The sequence below is a fragment of the Sceloporus occidentalis genome, unplaced genomic scaffold (genome assembly GCF_023333645.1).
Source record: "Sceloporus occidentalis isolate IW3139 unplaced genomic scaffold, rSceOcc1.0.p SCAF_4, whole genome shotgun sequence".
In the NCBI taxonomy this organism is placed as follows: domain Eukaryota; kingdom Metazoa; phylum Chordata; class Lepidosauria; order Squamata; family Phrynosomatidae; genus Sceloporus; species Sceloporus occidentalis.
The window spans coordinates 81,978,196-81,996,515 of NW_028316984.1; the positions used below are offsets into that span (position 1 = coordinate 81,978,196).

At 42.0% G+C, this 18,320-nt stretch overlaps 2 protein-coding genes across 6 annotated transcripts in view; one reads left to right on the forward strand and one right to left on the reverse strand.

The window, feature by feature from the left end:
* The window catches only part of TCIRG1 (T cell immune regulator 1, ATPase H+ transporting V0 subunit a3), a 31,588-nt gene extending 29,896 nt beyond the window's left edge, over window positions 1–1,692 (forward strand). For all 5 annotated transcript variants that reach the window (XM_089520562.1, XM_089520564.1, XM_089520563.1 and 2 more), the window contains 2 exons: window positions 55–226; window positions 517–1,692. In XM_089520562.1, coding sequence (XP_089376688.1) covers window positions 55–226; window positions 517–598 — 254 coding nt within the window. In that variant the 3' untranslated portion in view covers window positions 599–1,692. The remainder of the gene's footprint in view (window positions 1–54; window positions 227–516) is intronic.
* Window positions 1,693–2,790: 1,098 nt separating this feature from the next.
* LOC149314119 (T-box transcription factor TBX10-like) lies at window positions 2,791–16,688 on the reverse strand. Its single transcript, XM_089523063.1, has 8 exons — window positions 16,682–16,688; window positions 10,578–10,839; window positions 9,773–9,874; window positions 7,737–7,908; window positions 6,127–6,282; window positions 5,006–5,073; window positions 4,056–4,144; window positions 2,791–3,065 (listed from the first exon to the last, which is right to left on the reverse strand). The coding sequence occupies exons 1-8, from the start codon at window positions 16,686–16,688 to the stop codon at window positions 2,791–2,793; spliced, it is 1,131 nt and encodes a 376-aa protein (XP_089379189.1).
* Between the last annotated feature and the right edge of the window lie 1,632 nt (window positions 16,689–18,320).

Here is an 18,320-nt window from a genome sequence, read left to right on the forward strand (position 1 = left end):
CTTTGATTGCCCCACTGATTCGCTGACAATTCCCCTACCCGTCTCTATCCATAGAACTTTCAGAGGTCCTGTGGACCATGGTGATGAGGAACGGCTTTTGGATGACTGGCTACAAGGGTGGTGTCATCCTTGTACCAGTCTTTGCCTTCTTTGCGGTATTGACTGTGGCTATCCTGCTTGTGATGGAGGGGTTATCAGCTTTCCTGCATGCCCTGCGTCTGCACTGGTGAGAGCTACAATTATGTGTCAACCCTCTTCCTAGACCATTGTTATATAATCATACCCTATATGATAGCTACCATACTTGACTTGGATTGCCTCATGCCTCCACTGTTCTAGGAAACTGAGCTGGAGTGGAAACACGAAAGAGGTCCTCTTCCCAGGTTGAGAGGGAGGGACCTGGAATGGGAGAGGACATCCTCTTCCATGTAGCATTAGTGTGGTATAGTGTGGTTTGAGTGTTGAATTATAATTCCAGGAGACCAGGGTTTTGACTCCTCTTGTATCTTTTTTCAGGGTGGAATTTCAGAACAAATTCTATGCAGGTGCTGGGTACCGGTTCAACCCATTCGCTTTCACTGCCAATATCTGGGACTAAGAGAAGAAAGACGAAGGCTTCTCTGAAGAGAGCAGATGTACTGTGTGCCCTCATGAGCCAGTGGGGAAAATTAATTGGCTTATGCTGCATTTTCTTACTTGAGCAACTATCTCTTGCTTCTCTTTCTGCCGATTGTGCCTCCTGTCCTACCACATGGTGCGACAGAGCTTTCTTTACCCCTTTCCCCTATTTGGACCTGCTGTCTGTTACAATGAAGATAAGGTCATATGCTGCTTCACCACAAGGATATCAGTATTGGAGGAAATTCTGAAACTGCCTCCTGGTCCATGCCATGTTACTTCCATTCTTGATTCATGGGATTTGCACCTGAACCAGACTGCCTTGTGCATATCTGTGTAGCCATAGAGATGCTTCCGGGAAAAATGTACCAATACCCTATACCAATATAAGGACAGGACTATCTGTGTAGTTTTCGTAGGTTTGCCAAGTGGCCTGTTCTTCCTTGCTCATCCTTGTTCATCAGAGCGCATTAGAAGACAAGAGATGTAGGCCAGGCTCCTAACATCCCAAGAAAGAAAGCATTTTGGAAGTTTACACTTCAAAATTTTTACATCTGTTGTTGATTTCTGAGTCTGTCCCAAAGTTCTTGTTTCTTTGCTAAGGAGTTGGGCTTCTCTGCAACTACTAGTGCATGTAGTGGCGCTGTAAGTGTGTGCCCTTGGCATGTGCCTAATGTGAAGGATCTGTCTGCCTATGCTAGCAAAGTAGATGACATACTGGTGGCTAATTCATGGAAAGCAGAGGATGTGGCAATGCTTGTTGTAGGCCTCTTGTTGTCAACTGTTAGAAAAAAAGAGCAAAGTGTAAGTACCAGGAGTCCTGTATAGGCCACACTTGCAGGCTTATCTTTCCAAGGACAAGAGAAGTACTCTTCTTTCCTTGAAACTGTAGAATAAATATTACTTTGTACTGAGGACCAGGGGTTTGTAGCAGCACCCTGAGTTTTACCCTGTTGAGTCCTGCATTTTAAGAGAAGGAGAGCTGCCATAAGCAAGCTGTCCAGAAGTTTTGTTCTAAAACCTTTCAATCACTGTAGTCACAAAATACCAATTAAAAACATGCTTCTCCCTGCATCATTTTTAAAATATTTATCTGCTAAGTTTATTTCTGTTGCAAAGCTTGTGTAGGAGAGTTGAGTTCAGGGTCGGATGTGTTGTGTACATTGGAACATCATTTGCTAGTGCACCAGGTTTTGGGATAGCGTCGAATTCTTTTATAACTGTAGATTCTACAGTGCAGAATATTACAAAGAGAGAAGGCATGACATTGTTTGGGAGGTGGAGACCAGGGCATCAGTGAAATACATTTCCAGCTTCCCTAGGCTGTCTTCCATCTCGGAAAGGAGACTAATTCTGCACCAAGTCCTGAACTTTGATTGATGTCTGTAATTGTTATGTGCCTTCAAGTTGACTCCAACTTATGGCATCCTTAGAGTTTTCCTGGAAGCATTTATTCAGATGTTTGCCATTGCTTTCTTCGAAAGCTGAGACTGTGTGACCTGTGCAAACCAGTGGCTTTCCATGGCTAAGCAGGGATCTGAACCCTGGTCTGTAGTCCTAGTCCATTATTATGATTTGTGTGTTGAACTGGGATTGGAGACCAGGGTTCAAACCCTTGCTCAGCCATGGAGATCTCTGAATGACATTGGGCAAGTCATGATGTCTCTGCTTAGAGCAGTGGTCCCCAAACTGTACCCTTTAAGAGATTTTGGACTTCAGCTCCCAGAAGCCTCAACCATGTTGGCCAATAGTCTGGGATTCTGGGAGCTGAAGTCCAAAATCCCTTAAAGGGCACAGTTTGAGTACCACTGACTAAGAGGATGGCAATGGCAGACCTCCTCTGAATAAATATGCTAAGAGGATTATGCAACAAGGACTCCATAAATTGGAGTCACCATGAAGGCACATAATATCCATAGACTAAGGAATAACTAGTGGGAACAACACTGTTTGCCTTCAGTAGAATGGTAGGCACATGTTTCAGGATGCCTTGAAGGTACCATCCTCAAATATTTTCAGTGGAGTGTAAGTTGTGAAATGGGAGGACCTCTGTGGGCAGGCAGTGGAATGATCTAGACAACAGGAGGGGAAAGTGGCCACACATTTGACTCTTGTTGTGTAGATTCAATGAGGGGTGTGCTTGCTTGATCTACCCCTATCTCTTTTTTTCCTTTATTGTTGATAGCCACCAGCTGTGTAGATGTTGAGAGTGTGGAAGCTGGTGGACCGGCTGCTGGGGAGTGCATATGGTGTTGCACGTGAGCGGGCTCCCACGTAGATGCTGTGATAGGAGAGATGCTTGTAGGGCAGGGCCCCGGATGCTTCATTGAAGGGCCGTCGAGCAATACACATATCCGAGAGGTTGGTGGGAGTCACCAGGGGTGAGTGTTGGAGCTGTGAGGTTTCTTTGAAAAGAGAAGGAGGAAGATGATGGCTGCTGGTAAATCCTAGAAAGAAAACAAATACAGCACGGAAGCTCTTTCCTGATAACTTGACTCATCCATATGCACTGTGAGACTTGCTTATGTGATTCTCCAACCAGTGTCTACACACTGCACTAGTATGAAATATGATCATGCCTTCTGCCTGAACTGTATGCTGCTTATTTGTATGGTTTAATGCTGTGCCAGAAAGACCTAGATGGAACTCAGTGTTTTGCCAGGCAGTATGTTGACAAGGTTAAAGCTCTCCCAAAAGAACTCAGTATCATATGATTATGACCAGGATTGGTTATGCATTGCAGTCTGAAAAAGGTAAGATCATACTGTCCATCATAAAAAGCCAATTTATGCAAATTTACACAAACTATACTGCTAGTGGTAATTACAGGTGGACAAATGAGGTGGGCACTAGTGAGAGTAATTCCTAATCATGGAAGCCCTTATTCGGTAGCATCTTTTCTTTTAATTGTTGAGATGTTATTATTTGTATGCATCCATAAGGACTAGAAACTTGTAAAAGCAAGCAAAGAGTCACAGCTGAATTCTGCAACTAAAATTAAATTCTGCTGTTGGTCCAAGGGTAGATTGGAATGCAAACAATCCTGATTACAAATTTATGAAACCAGGCTACACTAAAAGTAAGCAAGAGGCCAGTAGTAGATAGGTTTGGTGACCCCAGCCTATCAGCATTGCAACATGTGGTGGGGTTTTATTTGGATAAATGCTATAATATTGTGATCTGGGTGCATTGTGGCCCAGCACGATACTTTAATCCACTGTTGGTGTAGTCTTTGAATCTTGCCAAGATAGCACTACAATAGGATCGCTTTAGGATTGCCCTAAAAGTCAGGAATGACTTGAAAGTACATGAGAACAAGGTGTTAATAGGCCTTTAGACCTCTCGGTAGCACAGAACTGTTGTCTCTGGCCCCCTCCCCCCAACATGCTCTGAATGAAGGGCTCTGTGCACCAGTACCATTACCTCTTCCATCTTACCTTTCTCTGGAATCTCCTGCATCTGAGCTAAAGTAGCTGCACCACCATTCCGCGATAAGCATCCTAGAAGCTGCCCTGGTGACCCTGGCCTATATAAAAAAAGAAAGGGAAGATGCAAAAACTAATTGGTGATGGTCTTCATGAAGAAAAGCTGTGAATTTGTCTCTTAAGCAAAAATGTGGAACCTTTGACCCTCCAGATGCTTTGACGTAGAATTCCTATCAGCCCCTCTCTACATTGATAAGGGACTGTGGAAGTTTTACTCCAAAACACCTGGGGAGGGTTCAAAACATCTGGGTCCCCCCCCTCCATACCTGCTGTAACCCCAAATCTTTCTCCTATTCCTATTTATTTCCATTTTTTTCTTGTTTTGATTATTGGGAAGGTACAGAGGCTGGCTAAGCCACTAGGAAGTCTTAACCTTTTGAGCACAGCGGGATGTGAAAGCTATTTATCTCAAATTACAATCCAAGAAATCAGCCTTATTCAGACGTGGCAGCAGTGCATTATATAAAAATTCATTAATACCAGTAGACCCTTGGTATCCATTGGCATTTGGTTCCAGGATCCCCCATGGATACCAAAATCTGTGGATGCTCAAGTCCCATTACATACAGTGGCACAGTAAAATGGTGTCCCTTATATGAAATGGCAAAATCAAAGCTTGCTTTTTGGAATTTATAAATTTTTATAATATTTTCAGTCCGTGGATGATTGAATCTGTGAATAAGAAATCTGTGGATATGGAGGGCTGATTCAGTATAGCTAAAGGTGTAATCTGTACAGACAGTTACTTGGGAGTAACTTGTTGAACTCGGTGATGCTTACTTCTGAATAAGCCTACATAGGACTGTGGCGTGAGAATGGTGTTTGCCCTGTTTGCAGACATACCACTTGAGAGATTAATCCTTCTACTCATAGTTGACCGTGGTAGGGCAAAGGAGACTTACCACTCATCTGGTTCGCACTCCCGGAACCCTTTTGCAAATGGATTACTAGCGATTTTCAGCTGTGTGATCTGCCAAGAGAGAGAAGAGTTTGTCAAGTAAGCAGCATCTTTCCTGCCTCTCCCTTCCTTTTATATTAATCCACGAAAGAACAGCAACAGATCCAGTGTAGGCATTGTGGTGCTGTATCAATCAAAAAGCATGCAGATCTATATTACCATTTTGTGGAATTAAAAGCACACTCTGTTTTGGAAGAAAGGTACAACATACATTTAAGAACATCTAATTTGTTTATTTTATTGCAATCTTTTACCAAGGGTGGCGTACATGGGTGTTATTTCATTTGATGTTTGCAACAAGTCTTTGAGGTAGGTCAGGATAGGGGATATGGCCACACAGTGAACTTAATGGCTGGATAGGAATTTTGAGCTAGGCACTTGCAGTTCATATCAGTCCCTTCCCACTACACTCCATAAACATACTGACCAGAATTCACTTAGTTAAAATGTGTAGCAACCCTAGTTATGTAGTGATTTCCAGCTCGATGCCCACTTACAAGGCAGCAGCAGCTGCAATTCATATGGGTCTTTCCCTGTCATTTGGGAAGCAGCTATTTGATGTTCCCACTTTCTGCCATGGTTGAACGCCATTGCAATAGTCAGAAGCAGGGTCTGTGTCACAATTTCCCCTCGAACCAGAGATCTCCCATGTGAGATGTTAGTGGAAACATCAGTCTTATTTTTTTTGCCAGTTAGCGGGAACAGAACTCCCCCCCCCATTGATTTTAGCAGCTGCTGCCTGATAAATGGGGGTTGGCAAACTTTCATGGTCTCTACATATCCCCTGAATTAGGGAACAAATTGGGATTGTGAATACAAAACAGTCACTTGGTCATGCATTCATAATGCCCAAATAAATTCTGGCCATTACATGTTATGGTATCTAAAAAACAATACTTAGCTGAGGTGCCATTAAAAATGCATTAGGAAAAGAAGATTGCACAGCAGAGGACATCATCATTGTATTCATTAATTTGCCAGCTTCCAGACAGATGCTGTATTGAAGCAACCTTGCACACTCTTGCACCATACTGACTTGTTTTTACAATACTGTTGTGTTCTTACCCGGTGGTTCTGATAGGCTGTCACAGCCATGAATTGAGTTTCGGTGAAAATGAAGGATTTGAAATTCTCCTGGGCATAACGCTCGCTGTCTGGACGTGGATCTACCACCACCACATGGAATCTGGGCTGGTATCTATGCATGGAATTCAGGATGATCTGTTTGATCAAGAGGAGAGACCTTTTCAGGTGGTCCTGAAGATATTGGCACCTGCTTAATCATTTCCATTTACTCACTCAGCAATACAAAATCAATCCCACCCCTTTATTATCCCATATGTCATTGTACAGCCTGGCAGGGATTTACAAATCCTGAGGGCCTGAGCCCATGGAACAGTGGAAATCATGTTTTCCCCCCAAGCACTGTATGACTATACATAAAAAAAGGAAATTGTATAAAATTCCAACACTTTTTATTTTACATTTCATATGTACAGTAGTACATCTTTCAGTATAAGGCTGGGGGACTTGTGCCCCTCAAGATGTTGTTACACAGCTCAACCTCTAATGAGAGCTATAGTTTACAAACGCTTAGGGTTTCCACGTATCCCTTATTAAAAGGATAGCCCTTATTTGAGAGCTGGAAAATATGTCATTTTATGTTGACTGAATGGCATGTAAAAAAAATCCATTATCTGGGCATTTTGAGAAAATATGAAGTCAAGTTGCAGGATCCAGTGAGTGTGTCTGAAGATCACTGGCAATACAGATATTTTGGTTATGATTAAAATGGATTCAGGACTGCTGATGCATATTAAAAAAGAAACAAGATACAGATTTTCATAAAGACAGAAAATTGTCAGCCCTGTGTATCATGAATTTTGGCTGTTCTGTATTGGTATTCTGAAAACCAGGCAACCCTACATAATATATAGTGGGTCACATATTTCCTACTTATTTAATAGTCTTAAGCATTCACTTAAGCATGGACTCTCTCCATATGCCAGGATAGCCAGCTAGGGAGATCAAGATTATGAGTTCTTCTGTCATAGACCTGTTGTCCCTCTCATTTTATTAATCCTTTACAGGAGCCATTTCAGCCAGTCAAACCCCATGATAGTTTCGCCTATGTTCTTGTTAGCTGCCCTTGAGTTGGTTCTGACTCATGGCGACCCTGTGGATGAGGCATCGCCAAGAATTCCTATCCTCCACTGCCCTGCCCAGATCCTGCAAGCCCTTGCCTGCCTTAGGGTCACCATAAGTCAGAAAGGATTTGAAGGCACACAGCAACAGGGTGGAACAGGAAACCTCTTCTCTGCCAGTAAGAGAAGAAAAAGAGTTTTTGGTTAGGGACAAGATTGCTTGGCTAGAAGATTGCTTTGCTTTATTGCTCTTGATGTTATTTTCTATTTCTCAGATGCCAAAGATTTTAGTTATCTTTCAATAGCTGCATTTTATAGTGTCAGCCCTCTAGGCTCCTTATTTTACTATGATAACAGCCGCTGCTAACTATGATCTTGGAATGCTTGAAGAATGAATCACTTGGGAAGCAGCAAACAAGAACAAGACAGTAAGGTAAAACTCAAGACTTCAGCCCAATAAAACCGTCTAGTGACACCTAGCGACTAAGCTATGAAAAGACACTATCCGCTGAGCAGTCCACAATGACTTACATGGCCATTGTCGTCCATCAAGTTGTTGGTGAGCTTGAGCTTGTCAAAGGAGACGATTTGCCTCATCCACTGGCCTCCTTTGGCTGGGGAGTCAGGGTGGAAATGAACTCGGCCAGGTGTAGCAGGATCCGCTTTGCCAGCTACCAACCAAGCAGAACTGTGAAATGCATACCTGTAGTGCAAAGAAGTTTTATGTTGAGCCAGCCTCCTTCCCATCCTTGACATAATGCTTCCAAGTGAAAGGATTTGGGATGATTTCAGTACACCTGCTCAGCTATGCAGTTGCACAGTTTTAGGTAGATATTTGGGCCCAAAAGTAACCCCAGCCACCCACTCTGTCTCCATCCATTGGCCAGAGTGGAGCAGTTACAAGACTAGTTTTCCCACCCAGCTACAAAAAGAACGCTTAGCTGCAAAGTCACCATTGTCCTGGGACTGCAGAGCTAACCACCTTCAGAAAATAAACGAATTTAGTTTAAAAAATGGTTACCTAAAAATATACAAATAAATAATTGTTTTGAAGTTTATTTGGCTTTCTCATGTATATAGATTTTAAGTATATTTACAGAGCTGTCACCAAAAAGATAAAATTAGAGACAAGATTTGTGCATATAAAACAATCCAGATCAAAATTTTTGCAAAACCATGTACATTGCTAAAGAAAATAGTGACTTGTTCATGTTTCTCTGTAGGGAATTACAGGAGCTAATTCCAAGAAGGGCAAGAGAGTACAATGGTCCCTCCACATTCACTGGGATTAGGGATGAAGAACACCTGTGACTGGGAAAAAACGCAAATAAAAAAACTATTCTTTTTACCTGAGAGAACACCTCTCTAGGAATATCTAGGTTCTCCAGTGCAACTCTATGATCAACAACTGCCAGAATTTGACCATAGAATAATTTTTGAGGCCCTACAAATGCCTAGAGTACTGTTTTCTCTAGGAACATCTAAGTTCTTCAGCACAACTCTAGGGTCAATGTCTGGCAGAGTTGCATTGGATGACCTAGAGATTCCTTGAGAGAACATAGTAATCAAATCCACAAATAATCAAATCCGCAAAAGTCAAAGTTGCAAATACAGAGGATCAACTGTGATAAATAAGAGGAGAACACTGCGCTGCTTTGTATAATAGACTATTAGTATACAGTTGGCCCTTCTTATACACAGATTTTTTATACACGGATTCAAGCATTCACGTTTTGAAAATGTTCCAAAAAAGTATATATTTCAAATATCAAACCTTGATTTTCCATTTTTATAAGGGACACAATTTTTATAAGGGACACAATAAAATTTTGCTATGTCATTATATTTAATGGAACATGAGCATCCACGGATTTTGTTATCCATGGGGGATCTTGGAACCAAACCCCAGCGTATAACAAGGGTCCACTGTATTAAATTTTGCCTGTTTATCAAATCTAAAGATCAGCTTGGTGGCCACTAAGTAATATATCCAGTCCTCTGTCCTTTGGTCATTTAAACCCTGACACCAGAAGACAACACTTGAGCCAAGTGATATTCTCTAATACCATTGAGGTCACCTCCCAGAATTAAAAAAAGTAATTTGAAAATTACAGTTACACGACAAACGAAGTGAAATTCTTATTAAGTTGCAACCACAAAGTTATTTAGGCTGCATCTGCACTGCAGAATAATGCGGTTTGACTTTTCTTTAACTACCATGCCTCAGTGCTATGGAATACTGGGATCTGTAGTTTTGTGAGATGTTTAGCCTTCTCTCAGAAAGCTCTGGTACCTCACAAAACTACAAATCCCAGAATTCCATAGCATTGAGCAATGACCATTAAAGTTGTTTCAAACTGCATTATTTCTGCAGTGCAGACACAGTCTTAGTTATATGCCTGTTAGTAGCAAATAAACTACTTATAAGTAACTAATGATGTGTAACTAGTTACTGTTAGGTTCTGCTTATGTTTTGCCTTCCTAGTCTCTCTTAGACCTATTGTACACTCACTAAACAAGACAGACAAAATAGCTTCAAGCTCACTATTCTAGAATGGGGCCCATACCGGTATCTTTTGTCGTCCAAAGGCACAAAGTCCATGAGGAGCACATAGTCAGCCAAAGGGTCCATGCCTGATATCTTCACTTGGAAGGTGGGGAACATCCTCCTAGAACAGGTAGAAAAGCACCTACATATTCAGTCAGTAAGCTCAGCCTCTCTAGAATGATGTTGCTGGACTGCAACAGCCATAGCCAATATTGCCAAAAGTGAGGTATGATGGGAGCCGCAGTCCAACAACATCTAGAGGGTTACCCTACAGTTATTGAAGGCAGAGTTTTCTCAGACACAGACATATACAGCCAAAATGTAGCAGTAAATACACTTTTCAGGTAAAGCACTATGTACATTGATGGCACTAAATAAATGTCAAGCTTTGGGGTTCCTTGCGGGCAGGTGTTTACATGCTGACCAACTGTCTTTTTATGGAAAGGCTACCTGCATTATTAACAACATTGTACAGTGGTGTTAATAGACTGTGTGGAGTACTGGTTTAAGTGCTGGATTAGGACTTCAGAAGACCAAATCTCTACTCAGCTATGGAAATTTGCTGTGTGACCTTGGGCAAGTCATCTCTCCGCTTCACAGAAAAGCAATGGCAAACTTCCTCTGAGTAAATCTTATCACAGAGTCACCATAAGTTGGACTGGACTTCAAGGATCATAACGACAACTAAAGTGGTGTTAATTCACAGTGAGTTGTTAGCCTGGAAGAGCATGAGCATCGCCATAGATCCTCTTTTGTCTCTCTCTAGATTAGAGCCATTTTTTAAAGTCTTCGTGACCTATTTCGTGCTGGGATATTGTACCTACCGTCCTGCCTTGGTGACAATCATTTCAGTGCCAAGACTGTTGAACTCCTCCCAAAGGCTCCTCATCTCCAGCTGCACAGTGACACCAGATACACACTGGTTTTTTCTGGCCAAAAGGCTGCCCCCTCCTTGCCTCATGGCTGCTTCAGTTTCATACTGCTCAAACTCTGATGTTGTCCCCAGCAGACATGGTGCCCGCACAGGGCTGGATGAGAAGGGGCAGCTGTCAGATGTCAGGACACTGAGGCTGGCTGCAATGAAGGCTAAGAAAGCAAAGACAGAAAACTGGCATTGTAGACCCCAGCTGGCCCAAGGACCAGCAAGTGTAGCTCACCTTATTACTACTTCTCTATCATTTTGTTTGGGACAGACAAGTCTCAAACCACCATACATCTTCACGGAGGCACATGTTCTCTTCTTTATTTTCTTAACATGTTTTCACAGTTCACTGAAGAAGGAAAAAAGCATCCTAGGGCTAATCTAAAAGTTACAGTCAGCCCTCTGTATCCATGGATTTTTTATCCACGGATTCAAACATCCATGGTTTGAAAATATTTTAAAAATATATAAATTCCAACTTACCGTGTCATTGTATGTAATGGGACTTGATCATCCACAGATTTTGGTATCCATAGTGGGGTCCTGGAACTAAACCCCAGCAGATACCAAGGACCCACTGTACTAAAATACGGATGTTACTTCCCTGCCTCCACAACTATCATCACACTGACAGGCATGAATGGAACCTAGTAGGGCAGTGATGGTGAACCTTTTACAGACTGAGTGCCCAAACTGCAACCCAAAGCCCACTTATTTATCCCAAACCCATTTATCTGGCTTTCTAGTAACGAACTCTGGCAAACTCTGTGCTGGGGTGACAGGGTGTGTGCCCACAGAGAGGGCTGAGTGCCACTTCTGGCACACGTGCCATAGGTTCACCACCACTGTAGTAGGGTTTCCTCACAACCCCATGACTGGGTCTGTGGTCCTTACTGCTGCCTTATTCTCCAAATAGCCACTTTCCTCCCCACCCACTCACCCTCCTGGACAAAATGCTGATTCTGAAAACTGCTGAAAGCAGCAGTTCATGATCTGAATTGGTTGCAAGGACCCCATGCATTGTTTAACACTGGACTTTATTACATGGTGAAAATCAGGGGGAAATGAGGGCTTTAAACAGGGATTGTCCCGGGAAAATTGTATGATTACGATTAAGATTTTCACACGACGTCACGATTAAAGAGCAATTATCCTGGAATAAACAGGCAATAAACAGCAACAAATCATTTACAGAATTTCCCTGTGAACAATTTGTTGCTGTTTATTGCCTGTTTATTCCCAGGATAATGACTCTTTAATTGCGACATTGTGTGAAAATCTTAATCGTGACCATGCAATTTTCATGGGACAATCAATATTTAAAGCCCCAATTTTCCCCGTGTGATAAAATCCATTAACAGTTAAAAACTTCAAAACTAGAAGTCAATTTCTGACCACTTTTGATTTTTATTTTTGGCATGTCTGTAAGGTCCATAGGAGCTATGGAAGAGAAAACTGGCATCTATACTCTTTGTAGTTTCCTGACCCAGGATCAGCTGCAATTACGCCTGTAGCTTATTTATTTATTTTATTCATTCATTTATTTTTGAATGTATAGCCTTCCTTTTCCCCCAAAGTGGGATACAATGAAAGAACAACGAGTGAGTATTGCTAGAACTAGCCCTTTGCCTGGAAGTGCTCTGATAGGAGAAACTGCATTGATGGCGATGCTTCCCTCTGATTCAGCTGACTGTGAATAGTAAATATCCTTTTCTGAAGCTTGAGCTTTCATTTTCAAGGCAGGCAGAATCTGCTTTAAACATATTTATTGTTGCTGTATATTGGTTTTGCAGTTAAAGATTCCTCGCGCCGCCCCCCCCCCCCCCCGCACCTGGCGTAAAGGGGCTCTTGCTCTTTCAGCTTGACTGGACCTAATTAGACATGGGCTGCGTAGGTCCATTCCCTTAGAATTTGGGAACATTGCTTTTTTTACTACAACTTGAAGAATACTCCAGCTACTATGTACTGTATAGTCCAAAGAAGAAACTTTTCTTAGCTAAGGGAATCTACCACCATAGCCAGTGATTTAAGGGATATAACATAAAGCACATATGATAGTACTGGACACAAATAGAGATTAAAATTTCTGTCTATAGGGGCCGTGATGGAAAGACTAACTCCTGTCTTCAGACCTGAAATGACCATAGTGGAGCAAGAACTGGTAAAAAACACAACACACTAAAGGAGATTACTTTTTAAAAATGTGCTCCCTTCCTCTTACCATTTGGTGGAATGAAGCCATCACCTCAGAGAGCTGATTTTGGATGATCATGAAAAAATATAAAAAATGTTAACTTTTAATTTTCATTATTATTTCATTTTTATTACCAAGGCGAGGGAGGGAAGAATAATTTGTTGAGTATTCTGGCTCTGGCACCAAAATAACTTGATAAATCTTGGGCACCACACTTATTGACTTCAGGGGTGCCATTTGTTCCTGTGACTCAAAGTCTTGGGCTGACCCTGATCTGGGGACAAAATGAGGGCTAGGATCCTTGAAATAAGTGTTTGGTGTGGGTGGGAATTAGGCTCCAGAGTATCTTACCAAAGAGATACACAGTCACTGTGCCCAAATAAAATAATTAGACAGAGAAACCCTGGTCTGGGGGACAAGTGTAGCCCCCTGTTTTATTTACTCTACTTCCCAGGCATTTGTGGAGAGTTCCTTCAATCCTTCCCCATCACAACAAAATGCTGTTATTGTTCTTGTATTTATTATTGCACTATCACTATATATGTCACTTTACGACTAAAACAATAGCAAAGAACATTCAGCCCAGCCAAAGGTGTACAATCTGAAATATTTACACACACACACGAAGGATGGAGTAATGTAAATATAAAACTACACAATACAATTGTAAAACAAATTATCCAGATTTAATTTTATACACACACACACACACACACACACACACACACACACACACACACAGAGTGTCAAATACATATAATCAAAACATATAAGATAACGAAACAGCATTAAACTAAAACTCTACAACCTTCATGGGAGGAAATTCAACAGAGAGTTAAAAATAACAATGGAAGGAAGTCTACAAATGGCTAGGCATGCAATTCCAGACGTATGGCGCAGGAAGTGAGAACACAATTGCACTAACAATGGAAGCATACCAGTTTGGCATCATTTCTTGTCAAACTTTCGCCCACAACTGTGCTTTGGTGTCCATGGTCATGAGATGTTTTCCACACTGCCAAATGCCATCTTCCAGGAGGGAGAAAGGATAAATGATTGTGGCTGCCAACCGGCTTATGAAGCTGGGTGCTGTGTGGATGTGCACACAGAAGATGGCCTCAGGAAAGTGTTGGTAGCTGCAATTGCGAGCCTTCTGTGTGCAAATTGCAGTCCTGCACTTCATGGGAGGAAGGAGGAGTGGTCACAACTGCCAACATCTTTCCAAGGCTGGCTGCTAAGTGCACATTCACAGTTTTGCTTGTCAATGGGAAGGGGCACTAAATGGAATGCAAGGCAACAGCAGGATGGATATGATGTTGTGTGATAAGTACTGGCCAAAGAAGCTTTTATTCTGTTAAAATTCTGATTCTCTAGCTTCATGTGATAAAGTCCTAATTGAAAGAGGAACGTTCTTCAAGGTGATGGAGAATGTATGTATGGAGAATGCAATTTGATTGTGGCTCCAAGCAGCTTCCAGGAGAGGCACCAACATTCCCAGTCCTTCAGTCCTTCCTGAAATAAGTGCTACAGGGGAAATGAACTGATTGGGAACTCATGCTAGAAAGCATTCCAAACACTTTCCTGGTATCCAAGCATCCCTCCAACTTTCCTTTCATGTTGTAAATACTCCCTGATAAGAAGAACATATGTGTTCCTTCTTTCCCTTCCTCCTTCACCAGGAATAATCGCAGAACTGTTCCTAGAATTCAGAGGCATAGAACTTTATTGCACATCTTTTCTCCCCGTTATGGGAACTGGAACGGGACTCTTGGGGCCGCGCGTGACCTGCAAAAAATGGATTTTATTGCACAGCAAATCATCTTCAAAAGGGCCCCGTTCCATCCCTGGCACCAAGCCGTCCCCGTTCAGTGCTGAGGGATGTTAAATATTCTGGTCGGAAGTCTTCCAACCGAGGAAAATGGTGCCCCTCAGCACTGAACAGGGATGGCTTGGTGCCAGGGGACAGAACAGGGCCCTTTTGAGGACGATTTACTGGGCGATAAAATCCATTTTTTGCAGGTCGCACATGGCCCCGAGAGTCCCCTTCCAGTTTCCATAATGGGGGAAAAAAGGTGTGCGATAAAGTTCATTGCTATGCTAGTCTGGAATAGCAATATGCAAAGGCTTCTTGTAGCACCTTTGAGACAATGGAGATTATCGCACACAAAATCCGCGCCAGATCCATGCTGGGTTACATGTGTGTTATAACCATCAGCCATGTATCTTATTGCACTGTCCCATGCCCGGGGAGTAGGCAGCCCATATCCAACACGGACTTCTCCCACAGCTTTTCATGAACAGGATTGTCCCATTCATGAAAAGCTGCCTGCGAGAGAATCCCAGGTTGGATACGGACTGCCTACTGCCCAGGCATGGGGCAATGCAATAAGATCTTTAGCTGACGGTTACAACCCACATGTAACCTGGCACGGATCCGTTCCGGATTTCGTGTGTGATAATCTCCTAGCATAAGCTTTCGTATACTTGATCTATTTCCTCAGATGCATGGAGTGTAGTGATACCCAGGAAAGACCTTTTTAATTGTTCCTGTTAGTTTTTAGCTCCCAACCTGAGTAGCTGGAGCTTCAAGAAATGGTAGTATCCCTGTGCTGCTGCTACATCATCATCATCATCATCATTTCCCCAGAACCAGGTCTCAGGGTGACCTGCATCAATTAAAACAGACACAGATCAATGAATATCAGTAAAAACATTTAAACATTAAAATATAACATTATGTACCATAATATTTGTAGGTATGTGTAGTACTTACTATAAGAACATCAATCAAATTAATTAGTTAGTAATAAATACTTATTAGCTTCTAATAAATACTAATTAGTATCTTATAAATACTAATTGTTACTAATTGAGTGTTGTCCCTGATTTTCTATCCTGTGCATGTCAGTTGTCCCTAAGACTCCTCCCTGCCCCTGCCATAGTTCATCAAGCTGAGTGTTTCACTTCCTATAGCAGAAGCAATAGCACCAGAATTTGAAAAAGCCATAGGCAAGACTCTAGGATTTCACAAATAAATTCCATGCAACACTATAGTGACTTCTGAAGATTTCTTAGGAACCTCTGGTCATTCAATTCATTTCCCCCAACATCAGTATGATAGTTCTTTTATAGCTCTGAATCAGGAGTGATCAGAAGGTACCTTGGGGTCTGCTGATAGATCTCTGAATTATTTGGAGCAGCTCACAAGATCTATCTGTATAACAGGAGTGAACTGTGATCTGAACAAAGGGAAAATCACTATGAAATGATGGGGTGAGGACTTCCCACAGACTTCAAGCTGTTCCTGTTATATAAATTGCCATGTTAAACTGTTATGGAAACTACAGCCTGGTATGAGACTGTAGTGCACAAGTCAAAAACCCATGCTAGGATCTGCCACAGAAGTCTCCACCTTCCACCTTGGTTGCTCAAGTGTCACCATCTCCAGGACCCAAGGACTTGGAACTGGATGGAATATTAACCAAAGAAAGGTTCTGCTCACTATGCAATCAGCTATGCTACCACATTGAACGGCAATGCAGAAATAACATGCAGTCTTGAATGCAATAATGCCTAGACGGAGATGGAAAAATGTTACTGATTTGGACTACAGTTCCCAGAATCCCCAGACAGTACGAGTGCTCTCCACAAAAGTTGGGGATTCTGTGGGTTGTAGTTCAATAAAATAATGTTTCCAAGTTCTGCTTCTGTCCTAACCAAGAAATGGAGCTATGTAGAAGAAACAAATGCCCAAAGAGAAAATTGCCCAGGTCCAGATTGTTCCTGCCCTCACAGTTCCCAGCATGCTTTACCTGACATTATGCACAGCTGGAAGGTTAGCAGATTCTGGGTCGTTCAGTTTCCTCCTCTCTCTGTCTTGCTTTGTGTTCAGAACTGGATCTCTGGGATGGTGTGAGCAATTTTATCTTCTTCCATAGCAGGGATGAGGGGCAAGAGGTGGACATGGAGAAAGAGAGGCATCTCCTGCATCCAATGGGAAACAAGACAGGGGAATGGGTGAATCGGGAAGAAGACTGGTAGGGTGATACAGCAAGATCATCATCAGTTGCTGGAGGCATTTGGGTATACACACATCCATGCTACAAATCCAGAGCTGGATGAGCAGGTGACTAGGGGCAGCAGCCCTGGGACTGCATCCTGGGATGAGACAATATTGCCAAAGCCAGAGGGCTAAAAGGGACAGTGGGTGCAACAGCTTTAATTTGCAGTTAGTATTTCAAAGTGATCCCTACAGATATCAGCGATGGAAGTCTCAATGGAAAAGGCCAGATCTGTAATATAGAGATAACACATGTCAGCACTGGAGAATTTTATACGTTGAATAGAAGAAGGGATTTTTGCAGGTGTAGTTTTTCTTATCCATGGTAGTTTTAATGACTTGGTGAGATGCCTCTAAAAATCCTTTCTTCTCCACAAACAACTTCCTGTTATTCATCAGAGCCACATATGTTTCAAGGCCTGCCTCTTTTCCAAGTCCATTATCAGAAAGAGAACATGGAAGTAATGAGTTACAACAAACATAGTAGTGTGTGGCTAATTACCCCTTGCTTGATAATGAGAGTGTAAGCAAGTTATATTTAAAAAGAAAAAGTGGAAGTGATGCTATTAGGCAGAACCAGCAACACTTTCTACTTTCCCCCGCTTCACATCTCAAGGAGAGTTTAAAGCTATTTTGAATGGAATTTTTCAAATTTTATACATTTTGCTTATTGTTCTTAACAACCTTACAAGTATTTTAAAGAACCAGGAAAGTAATGAAAAACAAAAAGTAAGCCATTTAGTTACTTTTTTAACCATTGTAACAGGTAACAACAAAAATCTCTTTCCTAATAAGCAACATCTGCTGAAATGCCCTTTTACACAACAGTTAAAAGTACAGTAGCCCTCTTCAGTTTTCACTGTGGCGAACCCAATGTGATGATATATATCCCACTATGCTGTTGAAATGTTTGTGAAAAGAAATGAACATTTTGATTCAACAAATTGAATCTTTATTGATGCTTCATTCTGGTGTCATTTCATCTCCCCAAACACAATTTTTTTTGTGTGTGAAATTTAATTCATACAAAGGACATCACAGAGCCCATTTTCTTGATGTAGATATAGGAACTATACTTCAGACTTCTCTTCCCCTTACCCCTGCGCCTTCCCAAGCTAGATGGATTTTGGTGTGGAATACTGATTGTGGAGGCAGCAGGGCCAGAAGGAAAATGGTACCTTGGAAGGTATAGATGTCTACAGTAATACATGCACAAGCCATACTCCGACACACTCCAGGATGGCATCCATATAAACAAGGGCTGTCTGAGCTTCCTGGATCTCCTCTTTTTCATGTTGATGCCTTCCTCCTTCAGAGCCTCAGACAGTATTTTTTGGGACTACACACCCCAAAATCCCTAGCAGGCATAATGACTGGGGACTCTGGGTGTT